Here is a 27,683-nt window from a genome sequence, read left to right on the forward strand (position 1 = left end):
ACTACATCTTGGGTGTTGAGATTGAGTGAGCACAAGATGGCATATTTATGAATTAGAACAAACACATAGACTCTATGTTAGAACAAACACACAGACTCTATGTTAGAACAAAGGATGGCCTATTTAATAGTTAGAACAAACACATAGACTCTATGTTACATCAATTCAAAATGTTGGATGCCATACCAATTAATACACCCATTTAGACTGTGCATAAGAAATATAATTCGTAGATGCATCATTCTTAAGTGATACAATATATTGGGAAGCTACTAACAAGCTAGTATAATTGATGACTTTGACATGGCCATATGATTTTCTATGTAGCAAGACTTGTGAGCCAATTAATGAAAAACACATGTCCACCACTAGATATTCATATATCTTAGCGGGACAACAAACCATAAGTTGGCATATATTAAGGATAGTGAACATTTACAAATGATGTTAATTGGGTTCCGCAATGCGGATTGTGGAGACGTGCCAAGAGGAATTCCACTCCAGAATACACATTTATGTTGAATTCGCACTATGTGTCTTGCTCAAGCAACTAGGGAATTGTGCCATTATGTATAGTAGAAGCAATTCTTGCATGGTATGCATGCGAGTTATGAAAAATCAAAGTGCCATTGTGTTGGCTAAGAATGCCAGGATTTATCAAATGTCAAATCACATTGACATCTACTAACCTTTCATTCAACATTAGGAGGAAGAAGTAACTATTTAGCTAGTTCATTGTTTCTTTTGACAATTAGGTAGCATATATGCTCACCAGAGCCCTATTGCATCATCTTCTTTGTGAATGCACCATTTGCCTAGTAGATGGTAGTGTCTCCTTCCTCCATGTTTGAGTGTGTGTTGCCCATGACATTAAAGTTGTGTGCTCGTTACGGTAGGCAGCCTATGGGGATTTTGAGTTTCTTGGCCTCTCCTTGAGCCACGTGTCCTAATATAAGCCTTGGATTTAATTTTGCCTACAACACTTGATGAAAAGCATGCTTTTGGATGTAGCTCTTGATGGAAGGCATGAGTGCTTTTGAAGGCCTCTAGATCTATATATTTCAACTCTTTGCATCATCTAGCTGATGTTGGTTCTACCGCCCTCTCTCTCCAACATCGCTCACATCGAGAAACCGCTTCGGAGGTAGAGACAGGATTTCCACGGCAAATGACAGAAGAAATCATGACAAGAATTTTGTCAATGCTTGAGTTGGAATACAGATACACTCATTGAGATTTAGGTAATATATAATTATCTTACATATTCGCGATACTCAATCTTGGCGCTAATATTCTCGGCGATTACAATCTCAGCGCACAGGGAAGGGCCCGTTCCCTCGGATTATAACTATTTGGGGAAGGAAGCGCGCCGCCTCCCCGCCCACACTATGTGTGGTTATATAAAATATATACATATCTATCTATCTATCTATCAGAACTTGAAATGGAAAACATATATATATATGTTTTCCATTTCAAGTTCTGTGTTTTCTTTTGCTTTTGCATATTCTACATTCTTCTTTTTCTATTTGTGTACCGAGGTGTTAGCAAACAAGAAGGGAACGCTTAGACACATATGCCATTTGGTCGGTGCTATTGTTAACTTAGTTTATAGTCAGGTATTTTTCAAACACTAGCCTATCATCTTTTCTTACTCAACATGTTATAGATTACTCTTTGCATTCATTCCCCTTAGGCAGCCTACTGCACCCTAGTTTTAATAGGAGCCATTGAAGAACAATCTCCTACCATCTTGTTCTCTTGTTGTCTCTTCTCTTTCTCGTCAATGGCTTTCATTTTTCGGGGAGCCTCTTGGCCCCCTATTTTTCTATGCACTAATTAATACCCCTTTTATTAATCATTGAGCTTTTTCTTTGCCTTAGTTAATACCCCTTCAATTACTTGATAAGACTTATTTAAGCAAGCCTGGAATTTGGTCCTTTTTTTGCCCTCCTTGAGCATTCATGCTCATGTTCCTTCAGCCCTTATTAAAAAAATACTATGTGCTTAAAGGATTCAAAATATAGAGCTTTGTACAAATGGGGTAGAATTTTAGCAAGATTTGATGCATTGCAAAGCTAATATTTTAAACAAATTGGGGGAGAGAGAGAGAGAGAGAGAGAGAGAGAGAGAGACGCACGCACGCAAAGACAATCTTATTTATACCATTCAAAAAGCTTCCTATTAAGTATATAGTATTAATATCAATATTAGTATAAGCTCATATTGCAATTTGCTTCTTTCTTGTAGAAAAAAGCTCTCTAATTACGTATATAGTATTAGTTTTAGTATTATTATAAGCTTGCATTACAATTTGCTTCTTCTCTCTCTCTCTCTCTCTCTCTCTCTCTCTCTCTTATTAACCCCATGCGTAAAGCTTCCTAATGAATTTTATAATACTAGTATAAGTACTAGTATAAGCTCTATTGTGATTTGCTTCTTCGTTGTAGGATTCATTCGATATCCATATTACTATAAGCTTGCATTGCAATCTCCTTCCGTTGCACGCTTGCGTGCCCTCTGTCTCTTGTTTGCCTTTTTGAGCTTGCATTGCAATCTCCTTCCATTGCACGCTTGCGTGCCCTCTGTCTCTTGATTTATTCATCTGAGGTGGGTTTGGAAAAGCTAAGACATGAGGTGGGTTTGGAAAAGCTGACAAGTGAGAAGTGGAGAAGGAAGGCAAAAGGCCAAAAAAGCCAAAGAGAAAAAGCCAAAAGAGAAGCATGCAATTGGTTCTCATTCAAAAAAGCCGGCCAATCAAATCCCTAATTAAGTCGATAAATACAGGATTAGGAATTCTATAGAATTCGTCTTCATTGAGTGTGTGTTGTGTTCGTGTTTGGTGCTTGTTGTTGCTCTGTTTCTGCGTTTCTGTGTTCAATCGATCGGAGCTATGGTGGGAATCCTTGGCCGCCCTGATTCCTTGCCCCTCCCCGATCTCAACCCCCCTCCCCCCCTTCGCCCTCAGCGTGTCAAACGCCTCGAATGCCCCAGCCGCCCTGCCCTTAACGACCAATTAGCTTCTTTCCAGATTCAAATCGATGACTTGCAGGCCCGGATCTATGAGATCCGCACCATCGTCGACAACAAAACGCATAACCGGCACGTCGCCTCCCCGGAGCTTCTCGAGGCCCGGAACCGGCTCATCGAGCTGAATGCCGCTTTCAAGAACGCCGTGGAGGCCAAGCGCGCGCACCGGGAGGAGCTGGATCTGGCCGACAAGATGAGAGATAGGATTCGCAGCGATGCTAGATCTCTCAGAGAGAAGCTTCCGTATGTCAAGGTGGAGCAGATCGACGAAGAGATCTCCAAATTAGAGTATCGGCTGGCTCATTCTTCCCTTGCTCTCCAGGAGGAGAAAAGGATGATCTCTCAAATTGAGAGTCTACGAAAATCGCGGGAATGCGTCAAAGAGTATGACAAAAGGATGGATCAGTTGACACAGGACGAAAGCTGCAGGACAAAGTTGATTGATGAGATCAAGAACGACGATCGGATACTAAACAATTTGAAGATGCAGCAGGAAGAACAACGGCAGATCCTTGCAGACATTCGAAATAAAGAAGCTTCACAAGCTCTAGATATCCCTGCGCTACTGCAGGAGAGAGATGCTGCTTTCGAGAAAATAAAGGCTTTAAGGGAGGAGATGAAACAGCTGAAAGCAGACTTTGCAGCTAAGGAAGACGAGTACTGGAAGAGGGAAAGAGAATGGAGAGCTCAACAAGCTTTTGAGAGGAAGTTGAAGGCGGAGAAAATACAGGCGGAAAGAAGGGAACGGGATGAGATCAGAAAGCAGAGGGCTTTGGAAAACTTTGTCGAACCTTATACCGACGAGATAATACTGTGCGATCAGCTGATCTCATACATGCAAAAGTACGCTCCATCCGCAGATGAGCTGCAGGTTGTTTCTTCTCAAAAGGCCGAGGTCGTGGTTGCTCCGAAGGGCTTCGGGGACGTGATAGTGAGCAAGAAGAATCGCGGTGATGAACAGTTAGAGGGTTGGTTTGGAGGCTTCGGAGGCAAAGCGAAAGGCAAGAAACCTAAGGCTGCTGCACCTGCGAAAAGCAAGGAGCGAGAGAAGATTTCATTGTCTCTGGATGCGTTGACATCTTTCCAAAAGGTAAAGGTTTCTCCTCCTAGTACGCTTGGGGACGTGCTGAAAAGCCTTGATGAGCTCAAGGGGCAAAAAGCGTCCTATCTGGACTTGCAGAAGAAGGCCAGAGAGACAAAGGGAAAAGAGGAGAATGGGGACAATAGCTTAGACTCTGCAGTTGTGTCCGATGAGGTAGTCACTCTGGAGGGGGAATCAGAGGAGACGATTGATTCTGGTGAGCCAGTCCTTGAAGCTTCAGAGAAAATAGAGCCTTTGGAGGCCACGCGTGAGATTGAGGAGGACTTACCACCACGAATTGTTGACAGTGGTCCAGATGTTACTGAAGTTGAAGAGGAAGTTTCTTCCACTCAAGTTATTGATAGTGGCTCAGATTTGACTGGACCCAAGGTCGAGGATTCAATTGACCAAAGCGTTGATAATGGCTCAGCACCGGAGGGTTGTGAGATTGAGGGAACAAGTGTTGAAACTGACGTACCTGTGATTGAGAATTGAAGCATTGCCAGGAAGCCGCGTGCAAAGCAAGGGATTCCAGAATGGTTGAAAGATGCTTTCACTATCCTGATTGAAAGTGGATAGATATCAGAAATTGAGGATTCCCACAAAGGGCTGAGGATTGTAGAGGTCTGAGGAGGAGCATTTTGACATTAGTAGTGCAATTTAATCCATTATTTTTTCCACTGTTTGAAAGGAGATAACTTGTTACATTATGATTCATGCAATTAGATGGGTAGTGTATGAGATAATCATAATTCATGAAGTTACATGCATCCAGCTATTCATATCTTTTCTGTGTTTATTCTTTCTTCCTTCCATTTTGTAGTATGAACAAAATTTCCAAAACTCAGAAATAAGGCCAACAATGAGAGATCAACTCTCATGAGTACATAGAACGCCAAAAATAAATTTGTCTCCTTTTTCTTTGGGAAAATGTTTATCCTATCTGACTTAGGAATTCATGAAGTTAATTCAATGCTTTTATGGTAAATATGTGTGCGATGTCTTCATGGCATAAGGCTTTTTCTTTGGGCTTGTGGGGTGAGTCATCATGGTTATAAAGGGACAGGTTATCGAGGTGATTGCTTTTTGTTTTCTTGGGTCTGTCGTCATGGACTCGGAGATGATCTAAGATACATAGTGAAACAATCTCTGTCTTTGGGTTGGCTATATTGTCGAATCATGCAGAGAGAGAGAGAGAGAGATCATATGAGGTGCCTATGGAAAGGCTTGAGAAGCTACGTAAGAAGGCCAGTTTGCCCCTCTTGGATCTGCTGACTCAGCATGATACATGGGCCGACTTCACCCTGAAAACAAAACCATCAGGAGCAGCCGGGCTTGGTGGACCAAATAGCTGACCAAGTCGGCCAGGTCTGGGGCTATGTCTGCCCAAGATATGACTTGCAGAATGCCTATATAAGGCTGGCCATCAAATGAGATTTATGATCCTCAATATCTGATAATGGGCATATTTGCAAACTCATTTTTGATGCATTCTCCTATATACCTGTTTCCACTTCAAGTTCATGATAGCTGGTTCATGTCTACATATTAGCCTTCTCTTGAAGAGAGGCTCTCTTGAAGAGAGGGAGCTCCTTGTCAAGATAGTCCTAGCGCAAAAATCTGTTTGGTAGAAGGCCGTCTTCTCCTTTGGGTCTTGCCAAGCTCTCTGATGTCAATATCCTTGTCAAGAAGGTCTGATACATCTACACCAATATTCTATCCACTCTATTCTGGCATTGTACTAACCCTTTTATTTGGTTGTCTCTGTTGCCTTGCAAGGGACTCTATCACCTTCATTCTTACAACTGCAACAGGTTAGCGAAGATGTTGGCGTAGAGATTTGCTTTCCAACTGCAGCATGCTTGTTTCTGCCACACCCAGAGAGAGAGAGAGAGAGAGAGAGAGAGAGAACTACAGCATGCTTGTTTCTGCCACACCCACAGAGAGAGAGAGAGAGAGAGAGAGAGAGATTACCGTCTTTGGGAGGCCTCATGGGCCTATGAGATAGTTCAATCAAAAGAGTGACTCATACAAACGCTATGCTACGGTAATATTCTCAAAAACTTAAAACACTCAACACTAGTGCCCAAAACATACATATCCCAGGTGCCATGTTGGCTCTCCAGTGGAATGCGGAGGTGTCTCGTATCTGTGTTTGTCAAGTCGTCTCTCGCGTGGCGGGGGGCTTGGTCTCCGTGATCTATGTATCCGGTGGGCCATATCAAGAGGGACACCTCGGCTTGGACGGTCCCGCTAAACATCCAGCGTGTGTGCTCTAGTCACCCTTTGCATCATTCAGGGTCTCTGTGTCTCTGGCTCAGCCTCTCCGCGTCGTCTCTTCCCACTGATCCGCTTTGCTCTCATGTCAGCTATTTCCTCCTCTACTCCACACTGTCCTTGGGGCTGACTCCAATGCATAGAAATCTGTGACATGTCAGTGTCTGATCTATCTGTGTCTCCTGTGGCGCTGTCACCTTTTGCTGCCTGATCTGCTGCAACAGGCCCTCTCTGTGGTGCTGCATCTCCATCACATAGAGGCCAACACAAACGTGGTCATGAAAGTGGATCAGCCAGGAGAGTGGCCTATAACACTGCCCCTTTTGAAAGAGACAATGGTACTATCCTCGGATCTCATAGTAGACTGGGCACGTACAAAGGAAGTGCTCTTGTATCTCCACCTCTGCCAGTGTGCATAACTTGCAAATCTCTGCTCTCTAGGCGTGCCCATGGCTCTCCTTGCCTCACGCAGTTACACACAGATGTGTGCCTTGTCCAAGGCTCGATTACGATATTCACAGGCGAGTTACATGGAAGATTCTCCCATTCTTACTCGTTGTCTATAGAGGTTGTGTAGACTTGCAGGTGAGAGGGTCTGTATCTTGTATTTTCATACGACTTGATAATGATGCTGAGATACTAGGAGTGTAAGTACTCTTCCACAATCTCTCTTAATGAGTATGCTTTGCAAACTTTGTCCTCTCTTCAGGAGAGCTGATACTTTGAATATTAGCAGTCTCTTATGTTTTCGTCAACATTCATGTATCTCGTAAATCAGCATTGGGTTTTGTAAAAGGCCATGTTCTTCTTCGGTTTATGCCATAGCGAGTCTAGGCATCTTTTATTACAAGCTCTTTAATGTTAGCATTTTTCTCAAGAAGACTAGCTTTTCCTTAATTTTCCATCCAATCAATTCATGCTCTTTGGTTGCTACACTAACAAGGTAATGAATGGTTTGGTTGCTTCCAGTAACAAGGTAATGAATGCATAAGCCCATCAGTACAAGATCAACACAGCAGCAACAGCAGTCAGAATTACAGAAACAGTAGGATAACAGAACAGGTCCAACTCACTGGTCAAAAAGTAAATGTGTTGACTTCTGACCGACCTGGTAAACAAACACCGACCTTTGATGACAATCCTACCTGTCCGATCATTGTAGTAGTTCAGTCTATAAAGGCCCCCAAACCTCTCCATCAAAAGCTTCAGCTTCTAGGGTGTCCTCAGTAATTCAGCAGCTACATCATAACTACTAGGGAGTGTGCATCATAATTACTAGGGAATGCTCACATCTCTACTATTCAGCAGCTACATCATAATTAGAATTTAATCGGGAATGTGCACCCCCTATGGAATGGGAAAGTAATGATTGACATAAACGCACACTTTCTTATACATTGTTGGAGATGATGTAGATGAGAAGAGGCGGTGGGACTGACCACAATGCCGTAGATTTAGATTTTATGTGGATCACATAGCAACATGCTTTTTCTTGATGGCCTTTCCTTTTGTATGCCATTTGGCAAGTTACTATCAATGATCTTTCATGATCCGTCTGTTATGAATATTTTATTTTATTTATGCCCTTGACTAGTTTTGATTTCAGTTTCCATGAATTCTAAGTTGAATAGTGCAGCGTATTGAGTTGAAACTCCAACTTCAACATGGATGTAGCCGCCATAGGAAAATGTTCTTCCTATCTTGTTGCTTCCATCCAATGAAATCTTGTGGCTTTGCCCAACATTCATGTTCTGAAGCATACACAAACACAATGTCATTGGCCTTCTGTGTCTGAAGTTTTATCCTCTTCTTTGATGCAATGTGCTCAAAGATACTCCATAAGCGCTCACAAGGAGGGAACTAGCTCCTCAAAATTCGGATAGCCAAACTCTGTGACAAAGGTGTATCCACCCCATAACAGCCACACATTCCATTTTTTTTTCTAAAAAAAGGATAACTCATCCTTCACCTTCCTTTGCTCTTGGGCATCAGGTACCGTTCCCCTCCTTACAAGTCTGGCTTGTTTCCTTGAAACTCAGGATCCAAGACATAAGCTGTAGCATGCAATGGTGGGTTTCACCACTCCAAACCCAATTCCACGAACTCTTTACTTCGATCAGGAATGGTCACCACCTCCTTCACATTTTCAATCTTTTTCCATCCCTTCATAATCTTTGCCAATGCATGGCTCATCACTGCTCATCAAAAGAGTGTGTTGCGCTCTCTCTCGCTCTCTCTTCACATTTCTTATTCTTGTTTTCTGCTTTGTTTCTTTCTTTTTGCTATCTAAGTTTTTGTTGTTTGGTTGGGATTTCAGAGCTTAGTAAGCATTTTGTTTACTATGTTATTTTTATTTTTTAACTTTCTCATTTACTCATAATTTTGTCTAAAGGCGCTTACTTTCCTTTGTTCTCTTGCTTGTTCTATAAAATTTTTCAATATGTAAGATTGGATATATTGTAGTCTTATGAAGGTATAGAATCCCTGAATAGATCTGCTGCGTGTATCACTCCATCCATCACCCATCAAAGTAGTATCAAATGCCTTCCATTCGTATTTGACAAGCTTCAAAGCCTGCTCTATGTTTTGCTTCTTCCTCTCCCCTTCACTCTCAAGGCCTCCTAAGATGGAGCATGTAAGAGGGACCAACAGCCCTTACCATATCCAGAAAATAAGGATTACGGGCTTGATTCAAGGAAAAGTCACCACTATTAAAAGAACGTCCCATTGCATCGTCCACCTCTGCCTTCATACCAGGGTACCAAGATGCATTTGCCAACGGCGTGAAAGCAGTCTCATGCACTACTGTACGACACCCACGATAGAACGCACATACTACTGTTGGTGCTTTCTATCTGCATTTAGTTCTATCTAATAGTACTACGCCACCCACGATAGAACTCATGCACTACTGTTAGTGCTTTCTATCTGCATTTCTAATGTACTATGTTGCTTCAACTGTCAAGCACCTCAAATTGTCATGGCTCCTCCACGCCCTGCTGCCAATCTCTCTGTTGTAAGGAATTGGATATCGAGAATCGTAAGGAGCAGCTTGCCAAGGTTCACACAAGGGGAGATGCCACTATTGTTGGCAGCCAGAGACTGGCAGTTTAGTGAGAATGTAAGCTCGCCTGTCGGGAGTTCAAAACAAAGGCATTAGCATTTGTTGCATGCATGTATGCCAGTATGTAGCAAGGGTCCCGCTGTTAGCTTAGGTCACAGCTAGCATTGGTTTTGCTGCTAGCAAGAGCTTATGTCGCTGTAGCTATCAGTGCTGTAGGTATTGTAGGTCGAGGTAGCATTTGATCATAAGTACCGTAGGTACCCCAGGGTTAGCCTTCTATCGTAGGTAGTGTAGATCATATTCTGTAGACTGTCATAGGTAGCTTGCTAAGTTGTAGCTAGTGTGCTGCATAGAGCACCACCAGCAGTGTAGGTAGCGTGGATATAGAGGAAGAATAGAATTTACCTGCATGAGTTGCACAAGCTCCAAATGCGACGGTGAATCGTTGTGCCAGAAAAAATGGTTTGGTGGCAATGTGCAATGGAATGGCCTATATAATGTTCCATAGGTGTTCCCATAGCTGTTCCATAGGGATGGTGTTCCGGCAGGGTTTATGAAGAGAACGCTGTTCCAGCATTCCACACCTATGGAATGGCGTTCCCAGGCAACTATGGCTACAGGCCTCAGCCATGGAGGATCCAGCAGCCAGCTCTATGACAGCTATAGGCATCCCTAGCCTCAGCCTCTTCATTGAGGAACAGTCCAGATGTATGCATCCCCTTTCGTGAGGACTTTGATAGCTGTGTTCTTTGAGCACTTGGGGATTGCCAAGGCCACAAGCAATAAAGTAGTAGTTAACATAACTCTTCATCCGTGTATCAGCGAGTGGGTGTGATGATGGATCTCTCTTTCTGTCTTCTAAGTTAGCAGTCATGCTTCCACACTCAGCATGGGCAAAGCTGGTGAGAGAAACATGTAGTCTTCATGCCCATTATAGATGTATCCTCTGAACTGCACCCCTGTCCCACTGGCTCACAGCTATTTCATCTTGTTTCCTGATGAACGAGCGATATAAGCTCAAGGAGAAGGGCATCCGTACTTGACACTGATGTCACCCTTTTCATTTGAATCTGAGCCATTAACTAGTGTCTTGTATAGCCGTCGTCTAGCTTCTTTCAAGTTTTGGGGATGACTATCCTTGTTATTCGTACTCACGACTTCTCCTTGGCTATTGTAGTACTTCCTCAATACTTTTAGTTTATGCTTTGAATAGTTGTGAAACTCCAGAATTGAGAGAAAGGTTGCAAAAGACATAGTTGCAAGTAATGGTTCTTGCTAGTTGAAGATGTGTGTGTGTGTGTGTGTGAGAGAGAGAGAGAGAGAGAGAGAGAGAGAGAGAGATGATATAGTATGATTGTATTAAAGTCTGCCTGAGACCCTTCATGATCTATGGGACTCGTGACACAATTAACTAATGTGGCCCTTTACATCTTGAAGATTTGGAAAAAAAATCTTCACAAAGCTTTTCATGGTGTGAGTATTTGCTTAGCTAACTTGTGTGCTAGTCCGAGGACTTTGCTAGGGCGTTCCAAGACTTCCTTTAGATAGCCCCCTAGCCTTGTAGCTAGTTATTCCAACAAGGTTATTAGGTTGTCCCTGTTGTCACTATGTTTTTCCTTGATGTGTATTAAATAGGCTCAACACTATGGGAGCATGTGTTGATCATTTTCTCACTCTCCTGTGGGGCAAATTTTGCAGATTCTTTCATCTCTTGGGATCTTTGGGCCTTGCACACCCACCTCTCTCCACCTCTAGGTCTAGGAATTGGTCGTTATTATGTAGAGACAAGGCCTTTTGAACATTGATATGTCCTCCTCGAGATGTTTTTGCATTTCATATCTATCCATTGGATTAATTTCTTGTTTGTAGAATTGCATTTTCATTCTTGGGTCTTGCCATACTTTCTATAGTAGTTTTTGCGTTGTTAAATCTTTGATTTCAAAAAGTGGATTACTAAATTTCTTATTTCACCTACATCTTATGGGATATCGACAACCTTTATCCCCCATATCCATCCATTTCCCCCTTTGTCTTTGCCATCAAGTGGTCTTTGTAGCCTTCGTTGCTTTGCGTAGCATCTTCATTGCATCCATCTTCTCAAGCTTATTGAGGTACACCATGTAATGGCATAATGCTTCCCCTTTAAGGGGTATCATACCAGTTTCAGTCGGTAGAATGGGATAGGGTTTTTGTACCTTGACCCCTAGTTCCCTCATCAGAAAGTGTTTATATAATGTTTCTATTCTTCTCCAATACCCTTTCTAGAGAGCCCGAGCACCTGGGTTGGCCATCCATAGAGGATCAACGTTTGCACAAGCATGGTATATAGAAACTTTTACATTCCATCTATTTTGGAAGCTGTATAGAGCTTTCAATCCTCCTGAAATTCTCCTTTCCATGCATGCATTCCACCGTAGCTTAGGTATTTGCATGTGGTGGCTGTGTCCAAAGGCTATCCTTTGACTCCATAATGGAAGATTAATAGAATTGTACCGATCCACGAGGGAGGTGACAAGGTGGTAAAAAACTACATAACAACCATGCAACCTAATGACCAAAACAAGATGGTGTTATTATTGAGTAAAAGAAGTTAGCACATGGGTGGAGGCACAAGGAATTAGGACACCATCCTAGGCACGCTTTTTTCCCCAAGCACTCAACAATGAACCATTTAGTTGATCTACAAGAGTAGCAACAAAGGGAGCCAAGAATAGGAAATGGGTTGTCTATTGCTATTTTGTAGACTTCAAGAAAGAATTCGACACAGTTCCACATAAAAAGCTATGGGAGGGATTAGAAAAGCCCCAAGTACCCTAAGAACTCAGAGAGGCCACATACCATATATACTCCCCTAAATCATTATTCATGAACTTGATGAGCATTCCCTTTTTCTTCTCTCCTCCCCATGTCAACATCTTAGCCACTAGCCCTTGTTTATCGTGTGCTCAAATATGGTCAATTTTTAAGGTAAACGAAACCTACCAATCGCCAAACAAAGTAGGGTAGTCTGTTGTACTAGTATTAAATAGTTAAAACGAACTACTCTTTGCAAAAAGTAGCAACCTCTGGGCAGTCTACTAGCTATAGCAAGCTCTACGCAGCAACTCCGTGCAAAAAGCAAGCACTAGGTGCTAGAAATAGGCTACTACAAAGTGGTCGACCTATTTTTTGGTGATTTTTGGCATCAAGAAAGGCTCCAGGAGTAGGGTGGTTGATTTAAAAGCTTCCCAGGCAAAGAACAATGCTCAAGAAGCAGGGTGAGATATAAAAAGAGAGGTAGTAGGGGCTCAAAAGATTGTGCAACAAGCTTCTAGAGGAGAGCGACTGCAAGAAAGAAGTTGTTGGACTGTAGAAAGAAGGGCATCTACTCTAGGAGGGTGGGCGATATAGTCAAGAAAGCAGCAGGATGATAGATGCCCAAGGGAAAGAGTGCTCTGATACAAATGTTAGGACACCAGAGGAGAGGAGAATTGAGAGCATGCGATTTACCACCCAACCAAGCCACTATATAGCCATCTCTGGACCTTTCGCCATAATTAGCCTAACGCGCCTAATATAGCTTACTTCGCCATACTTCACTAGTCCAATCTCTTTACATGTGTGAACAACACCATAGTGCACACCACTCATGTCCACTTGGTAACTAATGGCTTCTACTGAACCTTGACTCATGGACATATACCTTTCCTTTATGACCATTCTTATCTAGCCCGATCCTTTACAACCATAGTCCATGTCCATGTCCATTGCTGGTCTTGCTCTCACTTTAATTCCCACAATTACCATTGTCATAACACATAAGTAAAATGACATGAGTGCTAGAGTTCAAAGTTCTATACATGTTGGTATTGGATGGTAGCAATTTTCATGTATGGAAACAGCTTGTCAAGAACCTTCTCATGGGAATGAAGTCACGGAAACTTATAGTTGGCACATCGAAAATTCTGATGTAGTATCATCATAAGATTAAAAAGATGCCTAAGATGAGCTTAATGAAAGCCATTGAAGCTTTTATAGCATGTTTTTTATCAAAAGCATATACGATATGGTGATGAGATATGGAATATGGTTGACATCAAATTCAATTTATGAGGGAAAGACTCCATTGTCAAACCTAAAGATGAGATATTGTGATGCAGTCATGGATTTGTCGTAATGAATCATCCTACTCGACATGATAGACTTTTTAACAATACTTCCAGCAAAGGGGACTTGAAATGGATGATACAGATTTTGTTGAGAAGGTTCTCAAAAGTTTGTCCCTCTCATTTGAAGGCCTCTGGATAGCAATCATTTCTAGAGGCATGTTAATGAAGTGAAATGAATTGATTAGCCTTCTAATCCATGAAGAGGATTGCTATAAGAAAATATGAGAAGACTATGTAGATGGAGAATTAGCTACAAAGTAGTTTGAAGTTACGAAGCCATAGTGCAATGCCCAACATAGACTTGGTTCAATGTCCAAGGCTAGATAGAAGAAATGGAATCATAATTATCAACAATCTTAGTCAATGAAAAGTAGAAGCTTATAGGAAAAAGTATGGTGGGATTCACTAATTGTGTCAAGCTAAGCCATGATTATTGTTACAAGCCCAAGAATGGGGCACAAACTACAAATACAAGAAACAATATTGTGCACATGCAACAGATGTAGGTATGCTTTAGAATATTTCAACATGGTCAAAGTACTAGCAGAGCCAAAATCATACAAGGACAAAGGACACATGAGTTATAGGCTATGCATAGCTCTAGTTGTAGCTATATAATTTGAGAGAAACACTTGAATAGTGGATTTAAGTGCATCACAACATGTATTGCAAAACATGATGGTGCAAGACCCTTTCAAGGGTGCCCCCCATGTTGATCTATACAACCATTCACAACCAATTGTACCAGACAAAGGGGCATATTTCTCAAAAGATGACCTTCATAAATATGCCAGATGTTAATACACATCATTTACCAAAGTGGATGTTTATCAATTCTATCCAATGAAAAATGAGCCCCAATATTCAACTTGCTTGCTCCATCTAGCATTTGTTGGTTCTTAATGTAAGGTCTTGTGTCCATTCGAAAGTTATTCCTAGAGAAGAAGATATTCTCATCTATGCACATAGAAAGAATCACTTGATCTTGAAGGGTTGCCAAACCAAACATTGAAGTAAAAGGCACATTTTGAAATAAAATTTGACTAAAAAGTCATGCATTGAACCTACATTCCTCGACATTTTATACATTTTATACATTTTAGGGTAGCACAAAGGAAAAATGGGCATGGTTTCCACTACCAAATGATAGAGAGGGCAATGCAGCTCCACCTAAAATTCTATATTCAATCATTGCCTAATGTAAAATTTCTAGAACAAAATTTGGAACTATCTTAACATATAGAACAAAACTGGACCCTAAATTCATGAGATTTTGATCGTTGCAAGTTGCATCTATAGGCGTACACCTCTAGAACTTAGAAAGCCCAACAAAAAAGGCTTGAAGTTGTAGAAATGGTGGGTCTTAATCTTAGCACATATGTATTCCCCAACAATCCCAACTCTCTAGCATGTATCCCCCAAGGGGTCTCATACATTGAGCTAAGGACTGGTGCCAAAAAGGCCTTGTCGTACAATTGAAGATTAAGCTAAACTGACAACTCATCAAATAAGGCCCATGTGGCCTCCTTAATGCACGATATATGTTTCAAAATTTCCATGGACAAATCATGGAGCTTAAGATCTTAGCACATGGACTACATTGGGTTGGAAGTAGCATCGGTTTTCCAATTCCCACTCTAAACCTATTATAAAATAGATGGTATAGCCTATAGCCACACTTGTACCCATCATGAAGCAAGACCTATAGAGGCCAAACTAAAGTGTGGGTTTATGGAACATGGAAGAAATAGTGGCTATTTCTATCTTTCTCCCATCATATATTAGCAATGGAATTCCCCATTGTAATCGAATCGGGAGGATCACCTAATCCCTTTGAATCCTCGTAAAATTATCCTTACCTTGCCAATCCAAGTGATAAAGTGATACTAAAGGCTAAATACAAAACAACCAAAGTCGATAAGTTTGCATGCCATAAAGTGATATCGATTGAAAGAGGGGAAAAAGAGCATAAGAGAAAAAGAAAGAAAGCATATGCTTATGCTTATGCATGAGCATATGAGCATAAGAGAAAAAGAGAGAAAGCATATGCTTATGCTTATGCATGAGCATATGAGCATAAGAGAAAAAGAGAGAAAGCATATGCTTGTGGTTATGCACGAGCATAAGCGTAGCCATAGCCATAGCCATAGGCATATGCTTATGAAAAGAAGATAAGGAAGAGGGGAAAAGAGAAGAGAGTGAAGAAAAAGAAGAGGGGAAAAGAGCATAAACATAACAGAAGTAAAAGAGCATAGCACAAATTGGGTTGTTGAGAATTGAGCAATTTTGGATTTTGATAAATAATGAATTATAATAGACTAGTCTGCTACTAATTCATGGGTCTTCATGACTCATACAATAGAACTCAATGACCACATAAAGGCCTGATGTTGCTGCCTTGAATGCTCCCACCAATCGTGACACTATAGCTCGTGTTCTTTGCTCCAATGACAATGATCGAATGTGTGCATCTACAACCACTTCTTGCTGTTGCTCTGCAAGGAGTCTTCTTTCTTCTCGTTGTTTCTCCCTTAAATACAAAACACTCCATTAACTAGCACTAACAATCCATTTGGATATTAGTCCCTTAACTAGTAGAATTATCCATGTTGTCAATCATTTGGAGGATATCTATGAACAAGCCAAAATTATATGTACATAATTTCAAATATGCATACATGCATCCAAAAGACATACGTATTCGATCTTAGCACATATATAGTCATCATTAAAACTCCTCAACCTTTGATCTGAGATCCCTCACAATGCACCAATCAAATTATCACACAAGCTCTACCAAACCCATTTCCCTCATGCCCATTCCTTACCACTTTCCTCAATCTACCCGCTCTCAAGGCATGGCTCTGTCTTTCAAATCACAAATTGTAGGACCATGTCTACCATGGAGTTTTTTTCATAGGCATTGCCTCAAAGCTAAAAGCTTTAGGTTGAAAGGGGAACTCTCTATTGATATTCTACTCAAGGCCGATGGGTGTGTCAATGTGGTCATGAGCATGTCAACAATCCCCTTTTTGCATAAGCCCCAACCCCACCTTGCAGAATCAAGCCCAAAGAGAAAGCTTGAAGTTTTTGATGTGACATTCTAGTCCTTGTTTGGTGAATATGCATTACACCATAGGAGCAAAATTTCACCGAAGGATTAGCTATCCAACCACATGATAGTGTCTCTGCTAAAATATAATCCGAATTGCATTTTCTTTCTTTGTGCGCAAAAGAATCCAATCTCCATTGTGTATTTTAACTTCTAGCTAAGAATATTTCATAACGATTTTGGCCACAATTCACAGGCCCCATGTTGTTGTGGTGAACATGGTGACTCCACCTTCTAAGGAGGATTCTCCAAGTGCCCCTGAGTAGGCTGACAAATCAGACTATAGTAGCTATTGGCCTTTGTTGGTTTGTGTGAATGCGTTCTAGAGGACCGTTCCCTTATCAAACCGAGGTCATTGCAAACAATGAATGACTATCTCCTATAGCCAAGAGCACCCCGCGTTGTAGTTATGGCATGATTATATTCTTGTGCCGTTTGTCCTCCACGATCGGGTGGGTGGTGTGATGAACCGGGCCTAATTTGGAACCTCCAAAATCAAAAGGCAATGACGCTTGGGGAATGGCTTTCAGGACGACCATTTCCCTAAAGATCTCTTGCCATTCCACCAAGCTCTACCTCAAAGAGCACTTGGGCAAGTTGAGCATATAGACAATGCTAAATTGCTTCAAGAGCATTGAATTCCTCCCTCATAGTGGAGAACACTACTTTAGGGATCAGTGCAACATGACTCAACATTGGAACAACTTCTCCCATTTGATTGGATAAACATGAGATGGGCCCCTCAAAATTTCACAATTTCGTCTTGATGCCGGATGAGATTTCAAGCAATAGACAAGCAAGCACTTTTTAAACCTCAATGGGATCCCACCACCATAGCAACTTTTCATCCCCATAGTGCACACTCGTTAAATTGTGTGTGAAACCCACCTAGGTTGTTTCGCTCTATGTAGTTTGATTTCGAGTGGGCACTCATGCTCCCCTTGCCTTTTAGCAGCTCTCTGTGCATTTTCTTTTCCTTTATGCAAGGAACTCAATGGTGGTGGCCACCCTTTGTCCAACTTTACCCTCACCACTTCCCCAATTATCAAGGCTCAAGAAATATACCTCCACAATGTAATTTTTTTCATTATTTCTCTAGTGCTGTAGTGCCAAGTCCTTTGTAAGGTATTTTAAGGACAAAGTGTTCTCCCTCTTCTCATTTTTTTGCTACATCCTAGGTGTGCTTCTTGTTTCTCTAAGTCAAGTCTTTACAAAATAGCAGCATGTTTGAGGACATGTTACAAGCTACAACGTTGTCTTCAACTGGACAAAATAGAAATGATTATAATGTTGTTTCTACATTGTCAAGAATGATGGCTCATGTACGTCTACAAGACTTGCATGAAGCCAAAGACAGATAAGATAACAATGCAATATAAAATGCAAACATGAGGAGACATGCAACCGGTGCAATTCAAGTTTAGTAGATGTCTTGAGGTCAATAACTTTGGGAAAAATATGTGCTTGATGTTATGAAACACTAAATGGTTAAATAGACAATGAAAGTTGGAAATATAGTGAATAATAATTGATTGATATAACAATTGCACCAAAAACTTGAACATAGTTCAAGTTCAAGTGTAAGATGTAAATCGGAACATATACTTCTGTTTTTACTTACATGTGAAATTCCACCATTGCATTTTCTCGTTAAGTTTCTCCTCAATGAATGTGTGTGTGTGTGTGCATTTCAAGACAAACATTATCCATCTTAGACTTATCAATCAAGACAGTACGTGACAATATAATTTTTACACGGAGGTATTGAAAATATATTCAATATTCTAAATTATAAATACCGAATGATATTGAAGGAACTCCACTCACCTGCATCCATCCACAATAAGGACAAGTTAGAACAAGAATCCTTACTTGTGGGACTGTAGGCTTCAAAGTGCAGCTCCACTTGTTATCAATGTCACAATATCAGAAGCCATTTATAATGGTAAACAGTGTTGACCTTGGGTGGTGCATCGCACCTCAACATTTGAGTCACAGGTATGCAGATGCTCCATATGTATTCACTCTTTCCATTTCACAATTTCCCCAAGCAGGGGGTCATAAGATACTCTCACATCATATATTGTACGGTGCCCTCTCCCAAGACAAATGGTCAACTCGTCAGTATTTGAAAAAAGGAAACTACGATCATGATAATTAAGGATTAAGTTCCTATGTGGACGTCATAGTTGTCTTTCCTTATATGCCTCCTTATATCACGGTAGTTGTTACATATAACAAAGGCAAGAAGATAAAGACTTGTCTAAGTCATCCATACTTCATACCACACATATTATCGGATGCCATGATAGGATAAATTCCCATATACATGGTGTTCCATAGCCAATCCTTTAAGGGATGGTAGTAAATGTTGACAAAAAGCCACATACCGATGTATACTTTATATATAGAAAGTGCTTTAATAAAGGAAATCACACCTTATGTGAAGTAGATCTGAACTCTCGTAATCCGCCCGATTTTGCTTAGCATGCAAAGGTCCTTCACCTCGTGCTCTTAATAGTGAGTATGCAAGCACTAATTAATTGCCCATCCATGGAATGAAGCTTGTAAGCTCAAGTGCTGCCTTTCATGATATATGTCACAATCACACGGAGCGAGTGATGTCCCCGTAGCCATTATCTACATTAGTCTCATACTTAGCCAAAGAAAGAGCAAAATAGCTATGACAAATCCTTTGCTAGTACCACCATGTGACAACTTAGTAGTCTATGGAGTCATCTCGCCCTTGTGCATGTTTGCAGCATTGATAAATACATAAGCATTCCAGCCTTATTATTGGTGCCTAGTACCGAGGTGGTAGTCGATCACATTGGCTCTACATCATCAACCAAAAGCATGGGATTTCCAAGAAATATAACCGCTATCGATTATCATCACGATGGTGATCACAACAAAAAATGGAGCTCATACACGACGTGTAGGGAAAAAAGTATGTCTTACCGCGTAGTCAGTGATCTTGAATGGTAGAAAAACTGCTTGCGAGTCCGATGACAAGTGCTTATCCTGAGAGGTATCTGTGGCTCGGAAGGTGGTCGCTAGTTAGGCTGCCATCTCGTACAACCTTCACTTCTTTTACTAGCTCGCCCAAGCTTAAGTAGCTATGTTAGCTTAGATCAGCTGTGTGCAACTACAGATCGTAAGCAACATCAACATATAGTCCATCTTGTAGGTAGCGAGAGGCTGGCGACGAGTTTACTACTTCATGAAGGATGTGATTACGAAGCTCATGTAATAGCTCTAAGTCTACTGCATAAAGAGACCAGCGATCAGTTCTACGCATGGGAGGGCACCAAGATTACTCCAAGAAGCCTACTAGATGTGACTTAAGGCAAAGAGGCGAATCAAGCTCTATCTCAGGAGGAGGAAGGTGTGCTTTGAGTAGCTTTGGCCTATAGGGAACGTTTATATAGCCAATGCTTGCTACGGCCACAGAGATGAACTTGTATGAACGTATCATTGAGTTGTGATGCTTGGGTTCCCATGGGCCGTAGATAATGTTTGAATGCTCTTTGACTTTCCATCATATCAAGGATTATAGCGTATGTAATCATCAAGAGGTTTCATTCATAGATATGACACCGTATATGAGCGAAGTTTGAACCTATAACATGTACCATGAACCCTCATTCTTGCCTTAAAACATTTCACGGATCATCAAATATTCAATCACCACATTAGCGTAATGGTCTAGCTTTAAATGCTCGTCCAACACCATAATGTTGTAGAAAGCACGTGTGTGTGTGTGTGTGTGTGAGCGTGTGCGCACGCGCACACACACACACACAATTGAGAGAATGCCTTCCATTGTTTGTGTATATTCACATGTTGCTTTCAACAAAGAATCGTTTGGGTGCCTGAAAACTTATCTAAAATCTTGCTCAATGATTTTAGAGCTCTTTTTTACATATTTGCCTTTATATGTGTTCTTTACTTCATCATGCTTTAGAAAATGATACAAGGAAGCGCCATTGTTTGGGTAATGGATCATGAGATCTCTTGCTATTGTGATATCAATAACTAGAAACACTTGTTGACTCATTGATGATCATACGAAACGCGGTCCCAAACTAAGAATATAAATCTCCACAATAACATACTATGATTAGATGAGGCATTACCCTTCATCTTGGTAATGGTTGCCTATCCCATGGTCAATAAAGAAAGACAAACATGGCACTCACTAGAAGCCTAATAAAGTTATAAATGGAAAGCAATCATTAATTGCACTTTGAAAACAAATTGTCCCATTCATTGGAGCACATAAAAGTTCCTGTAAGCACATCAAAGCCAAGTTACTAACAGCTTAATCCTGAAGGTATCCTGCCCATCTTGCAGAAAGAATCGTCATTGCATCTAAAATTACATGGATATTTTACAAATATTAACACCAAAGCTTCCTCGAACTTCCACCTCTTGCCAAGAGAGGTAGCACAAAAGAATACTCTCAAAGCTATCCGCATATACATTATGAAGCAGATCTGCCCTTCAGACTGATAGGGCCTATGTCATCAGTAATCTTCCTCTTGGGATACATATGACATGGCTGGTCCCACAAGAGGAGAGAATGAAGGCCACCAAATTGGGTAGTCCCATCTTCATCTCACTGATCTGACCTCCAGCTTTGGAAAAATATGAGGCAGTAGATAATCTGAGAGGTAGAAGAATTATATGATACAATTGGTCCTCCCTTTGCCGAGTAAACTGACACCATTTCAAAAGTATAGCAGGTATTCTTTTTTGCTAATAAAGCCAAACAGACAATAAGATTTGATTAGGGAACTGCATTTGTTTTCTCTGACTATTTAGTCTTTCAAGAGGTTGTCAAAGCCTTCTGCTCAAGGCGCTCATTCCAGTTGAGACAACGAACGAGGCTACGAAACCAGTCATCAGTTTGGTCTGATTTATTTACTGTAGGAAGAGGGTGTTCACTCATGCAGACCCGAACAGAATCACCTCTAGAGAGTTGTTGTCTTTTTTTACCATCAAAGGAGACCCAGGCATTGCTACGTGCATCATTTGGTACCTTACATTGGAAAACCCCATGAAAGCACAAAAATCAGGATTATGGAGAAACACAACTTGTACACACCGAGAAAAAAGCAGCAATCATGTCACAACTTAACCTGCTTTACCTTCAACTCCAATAGCGCTGAGTCGGGTAGGATGACCGGACGGAAAGACAGGGAATGTGGACAGATTGGAGTGAAAAGCATGCATGGTACATTTGGATGCACCTGTCAGAGCAAATAACAAAATGACAGCTATTTTAATGAGGCTGACTACTTGCTACAACCCTCATAAATAATGTCATTCCATCAAACCTTTATAAACATGTGAAAAATACAAATCTTTTACGTTACACAATATAGATACATACCACAAGAAAATTGCACTACGTATGGAAGCAACAATTAGACCATCATCGATCATACTTAAGTTACTGTAATGTCAAAACCAGGTAGAACTAAATTCAGCTACAAATCATAAGACAACATTATTCCACTGAGGGGCACACATTTTGCATGTTGAGTGTTCTGTCTCTCTTTTTCCCCCCAACATTCTAGCATGATACTCTGCAGGCTCGTGAGGTTATGGTAAGCCTCAAAGGCTTCAGTTGTCTGAGGTGTTGAGCTTCATGATCTGAAGCCTGTGGAATGGGGCTCTCAAATTCCCGATATGCCTATTCAAAATTTGTGTTTTGAAGCCTGTGCGATAGTCTCCATGCAAACATTACACAAAGGTAAAACGTTGGAAAATCAACTACACATCTTCAAGAAGATTCGAAAGGACACAGAACCACACTATCTTGTCCGATAGGACATTGCTGATCAATTGATTGTCATAGAGGGGAGGACAAAAGGTGAAAGATTAGTGTAAAACTGCATTAAATGGTCTAGAAAAGAAAACAAACATTTTGTAACTTGCCATGGTCACCAAGGGTAAGCCATCTACATTTGGGATCATTCACGCATGCTAATGCAATAACATTTCAGAGAAGCAACATATCAGATCATAGGATCATGAGCATACATATCAGATTATAGGATCATGAGCATACATTTTCAGCCAGGTGAAGAGAGTTTCACAAAGTCAAGAGGCAGAAATCAGTCACACAAAGTCAGAACTAACATTTACTCCCATAGCTTAACTAGACCGGAGACAAAGGAAATTCCGACAGAGAAGATTATCAAATACTTCTTTAAAAACCAGGCAATTGCAACTCCATCACAAATGTACAGTTCAACTCAACAAGAGTTGCAGATAGAAAACCATGCTTCCTGACACTGTTAGAAGAAAGTCCATGTGACATTGACAGTTCAACATGGTGCTTGACTCAAGTTAGTTGACGGATAGCTTCCAGAGATACCTCAAAACTATGCAATACATGCTTCTCTATGCAATCCATTTCATCTTTCTTCAACATTTGAGTTCTCTGCACTCTCGAAACTTCACAAAGAAGTATCAATATCCTCCGGATAGATCATGCTGATATTTCAGCAAGTTGCTAAGCCATGGATTTGTTTTTCCAAACAGAAATTCTTCGAAGAGTTACGGGTTTTGGTTAATGAGCAAACAATCAAGGGTGATAATGAAGAAGAATACAAGTCAAATACGTAAAGGATGTAATTATATATGACACAGTTTATACTATGATCAGTCAACAAAAGTACCAGTACCATTGTCTTGAACGCCAACAATTCAAATGCTACAGTACTAGTTCAATCTAAGAAATAATCAGTTGATGGTGACAACACAAAGCAGAGCTAAGTAGACAATGTTGAAAATTGCAAGCACAATCTGAGCAATAATCAGTTGATGGTGACAATACAAAGCAGAGAGCTAAGTAGACAATGTTGAAAATTGCAAGCACAAGCAACATCTCATATCAAGAAATCCATAAGAGGTAAAAAGGGACCAAAACAGCAGACATACAATTTTGCTTCATAGAAAAATATTGATGAACTAAGAACAAAGCGTACAGCATAGTACGAAGCATGAATAAAGGGCATGCTGCAATAAGTAAAATCCAGACATGATTGTCTTGACAGCATATTATGATTGGCCAATATACCATAGGGATCTGTCCAGAGCATTCCTAAATACACATCCATGAAGAGATATATATGACATAGGTTGAAAGGTTATGTAATTGCAAGTTGCAAAATCACTACATGGTTCTGCAACAACCAAGAGCATGGAATGCCAAGGTCCAAAATATATTAGCAATTTGTTGATATGAGATGTAGAACATAAGAGTTAAATCAGGAAATTGCAAGAGGACATTGCTTGTAGTTCTCTATGTGAACATGAATGATATGGAACAATTCCATTAATTTGTAGGCATAGAAATACAGAAAATGAAAAAATGTAAGCTCAAGTGTTTCATTTGCTTTACATGCATTATTATAACCCACTCCCAACGTCAATGAAGTGCAATCTCGTATTGTCTGCTCATGAATTATCACAAGACACAAATCCTCATCAATATTGACAATAAGTGGCTACTCTTCTGTACTTACCAACCATAAGACTCGACACATTACATGCAATTGGTGTTTTAGTCAGTTTATGTAGAAGCCTAAGTAGCCTCATTTACAGTGACAAAGAGAGTCCTCTATACACTCATTAAATATCAAGAGCAATTTCAAATAACTGACCGTGATATTATCACCTACACAAGCTAAATACAAAGTTTCACCAATCGGCTTTAGCGACATATGGGCAAGGAATCCAAAATTTCATGCCAAAAAAAACCAATATAGAAGCAAACCTAGTCTATTATCTTGCACAAGAACACATTACTAATGTCTTCATGCTCTCAATAACTTCTCCTTCTTCAAAGACCAAGTCAACTTTTGTCAAAACAAACAACAACAAGCAAGTGTAATCCACCCTCTACTTTCAAGTGCAATCCAAGAGGGGACGGTGAGAATGTAAATGGATTGCAAATAAATGCATATCCTTCTCATAATTGTTGAGGCACCTAATTGTCATGTTTTTGGTTCGGCCCATGCCATCAGACTAGTTGACGTGCAAACAAGGGGAGCATGAATAGTAGCAGAGACAAGTACGAGCTGCTACAGCAATAGCCATACATAGCAGGTCCATGTGGTAGCTACTAGCCACACAGGATGCCACCTGAGCAAAAGGCAGTCTGCGCATAGGCAGACATACAGCACTAGGCAACGCAGTATAGAAGACAACAGTTGGCTGCCACGACAACACTTGTAATGCTTACATCAGCAAAGCAGCCACATCAACAGTCGCTGATGTCAGCAGACATATGGGTGTCACAGACTGTAACAGACCAGGGTCGGGCTGGGATCCAAGCCTATAAAAGGATCACTGTAGGGTTTCATCCAGCAACTTCACGGTTCACCAGCCTTCAAGGGAAGATCAGGAAACATCACTCATAGACTCAACGAGGAGGAAGGAGCAGTAATCAGCCAGCATCTCGCTGCAAATGTCATATCACACTTGACTAGAATATGTGGCTGTACATTTGATTCACACGCATATGTGCAAGGGGAACAACGTTCTGATCGGCATTTGATGTCTGGGCATGGCTTAAAGCCAGTCTCGCTACCTCGTGCCGCTAAGAGTACCTACTGTGCATTTGTGAGTCATAGTATAGTTTACTATTGGTGAATTTCAGCATCACATGATGCACAAAATGTAGAGAGCCAAAGCGAATTTCAACATTGCATGTGATACACAAGCCATTCAGAAGCAAACAAATAGTTGTACCTGCAAATCTGTGGCTGTCTCCTTAATTGTTCCAGTAAGTAAACTCAGAAGTGTTGCGAGTCAGCAGGAGGTTTATGGTCCCAGCGCATTCATTTATGCACTCAATGTTGTAGCAGGAGATTCACACATCTGTCATGCAGGGCCACTGTGATTGCGGGTGAGTTTTGGGGCTAAGTCTCCTTTAAATTTCTTTATGAATTACTGTTTTTGCAATTCAAACATATTGTGATATGTTCCCAGTGTGTCTAATCTGCATGCTTGGTGTGGATATGATGAATAATTTTTTTCGATTCGACTGTTGAAGTATACAGAGTTTAGTCAAATAAATAGCTTGTGAAAATTTCACCAGCTTAAATGTGTAATATATGTGTATGTGAAAATGCTTTATTTGAGCTTCATCTTTAATCTATTTACCATTCAATCCTCTCAACCTTTGAGAGCTAGAAGCTGGTCATCAATTGGATGCTGAGCATAATGGACCCATAAGCCTTCTCAAGCACACGTTCCTGAACCAAAGGAAGTGGAAGAGGAGAATGTTGTTCCAAATCCTTGAGCATAAAATTGTCATCTTTGGACAAAAATATATCTAGTTAAGATGATTCAGTAAAACACTAACCTCGTTGATTAATAAACTCTTTGAAAGCCAGCATTTAATAGTATATTGGCCTCATGGTAAGTGCATGTCCCTCTCTATTCTTGTTACTGTCAGAACTAGTCTTTATCACGTAAAAGAGTCAAAGAGATACAAGACAAGACCACAAACAAAAGAGGCCTTATAGGTTATGTGAGAAGGCCAACTCAAACTAACCATAGACTAGCCCTTAGAATAGAGCTAGCACTCACAAACCTAAGGGTGAAACCAGAAGTAAAACCGGACTAGTATTGATCACACAAAGTGAATTTATTAGTCAAGCAAATAAAGAGTGGTTAAAAATAACGTTAGTCACAATTTCAGCATGTGACATGTGGCATGGCATGTCGATGTGGAACGCTAGAGTGGCACACTGACATGACATGCTGAAATGGCATACTGATGTGGCATGCTGATGTGGCAGGTGGCATGGTACCACATGGCAGCCCATTAGGTGGCATAGGACACATGGCAGCCTGTGGAGACATGTGGAGGGCCATGCATGATCACTTGCTTCTGCAGGAACTCAAGTCCCCATGCAGCCCACCATTTCCAAAGGAGCCACCTTTCCCATACCAATTTGGGCACAAACTCACACGTTTGAAGCAGGCCCCTTCCTGCATCTATAAAAGAAACACCTACCCGTTCATTTCCATACCTCTCCTCCTCGTTCTGGTGCATACCCTCCAGCCTCCTGCAGGATTTCCTTCTCCACACAGCTCTACAACAGTACTTTATCTGCATCCACGCAGCTCTCTAACAGTCCTTCCTCTGCAGATCCTTCTCTTCTCTGCACCTCCTTCACCACGCAGCTCTGCAGTAGCCCGTTCTCTGCAGCTCTTTTGCCACGCACTTCTGCAGCAGCTCTTCCTTGGTACAGCCCCTCCTTCATGCAGTCCTGCAGTCTCCCTCCTTGGTGCAGCTCCTCCCAATGCTTTTGGTTTCCCATCAGTCATTGCAGCCCTACAATAACACTTTTCCTCTCTAATTCATCACGTTTCTGAGGTAGCTTGTCATGTGCAGTATCAGTTCTGAACGATTTTCTTCTCACACTTTTCAAGACAATCTTTTTTCTCCAACACTTATGTCAAGGGAAGATTTATTGTAGTTTTGCTGAGCTAAGTGTTACTGATGTTTGAAAACAGTGATGAATGTGCACGCATCTTCCCTCAGGAATGGAGTGCCCTTGGAGCCTCGAGCATCCTAGCTAGGCTATCTTTTGAGACACTGTTTATGTATATAGACTTACTGCTCAGCCTTAAGTTTCATTTTCATGTTTTGGACATAGCTCACGCTATAGTCTGAGTCCTTTCTATTTGGCCTCCAGTTTGGAAGGTGTTGATAAGATTCACTTCAACACATTGGTCGTGTATCTCATTGTAATAAAGAGCCTGGATAAGGGGGATCCTTGTCTTGGCCCTTAACCATGTGTTCATTTTTTCTCAAGCAATACTGTACATTTCAGTTTCTATTCTTTCAAATCTCTCTGAGGTAAAGCAATATTCTGCCATGTTATGCACAGCAATCCTTCCCCTTCCTTTTTAAGAAGCATAGAGAAGTTTCAATGGTAT

The 27,683-nt window shown here is 41.0% G+C and overlaps 2 protein-coding genes across 2 annotated transcripts in view; one reads left to right on the forward strand and one right to left on the reverse strand.

Annotated features, from left to right (window-relative positions):
• Positions 1–2,826: 2,826 nt before the first annotated feature.
• Positions 2,827–4,959, forward strand: LOC147903498 (uncharacterized). Its single transcript, XM_087399442.1, has one exon. The coding sequence runs from the start codon at positions 2,894–2,896 to the stop codon at positions 4,604–4,606; it is 1,713 nt and encodes a 570-aa protein (XP_087255568.1). The 5' UTR covers positions 2,827–2,893; the 3' UTR covers positions 4,607–4,959.
• A 16,022-nt stretch (positions 4,960–20,981) lies between these two features.
• Positions 20,982–27,683, reverse strand: part of NADK2 (NAD kinase 2) — a 37,253-nt gene continuing 30,551 nt past the window's right edge. Inside the window, exons 7-8 of the mRNA XM_087399448.1 lie at positions 21,866–21,967; positions 20,982–21,756 (exon numbers count right to left, since the gene is read on the reverse strand). Of these exons, the coding sequence (XP_087255574.1) occupies positions 21,544–21,756; positions 21,866–21,967 (315 nt within the window). The 3' untranslated portion in view covers positions 20,982–21,543. The remainder of the gene's footprint in view (positions 21,757–21,865; positions 21,968–27,683) is intronic.

Source organism: Dipteris shenzhenensis, chromosome 3 (assembly GCF_047967505.1).
Source record: "Dipteris shenzhenensis isolate YYH24624 ecotype China chromosome 3, Dip_SZ_1.0, whole genome shotgun sequence".
In the NCBI taxonomy this organism is placed as follows: Eukaryota; Viridiplantae; Streptophyta; class Polypodiopsida; order Gleicheniales; family Dipteridaceae; genus Dipteris; species Dipteris shenzhenensis.

What these genes read in the sequence shown, in the direction of transcription:
- LOC147903498 (XM_087399442.1), top strand. Translation starts at nt 2,894, where the DNA reads ATGGTGGGAATCCTTGGCCGCCCTGATTCCTTGCCCCTCCCCGATCTC.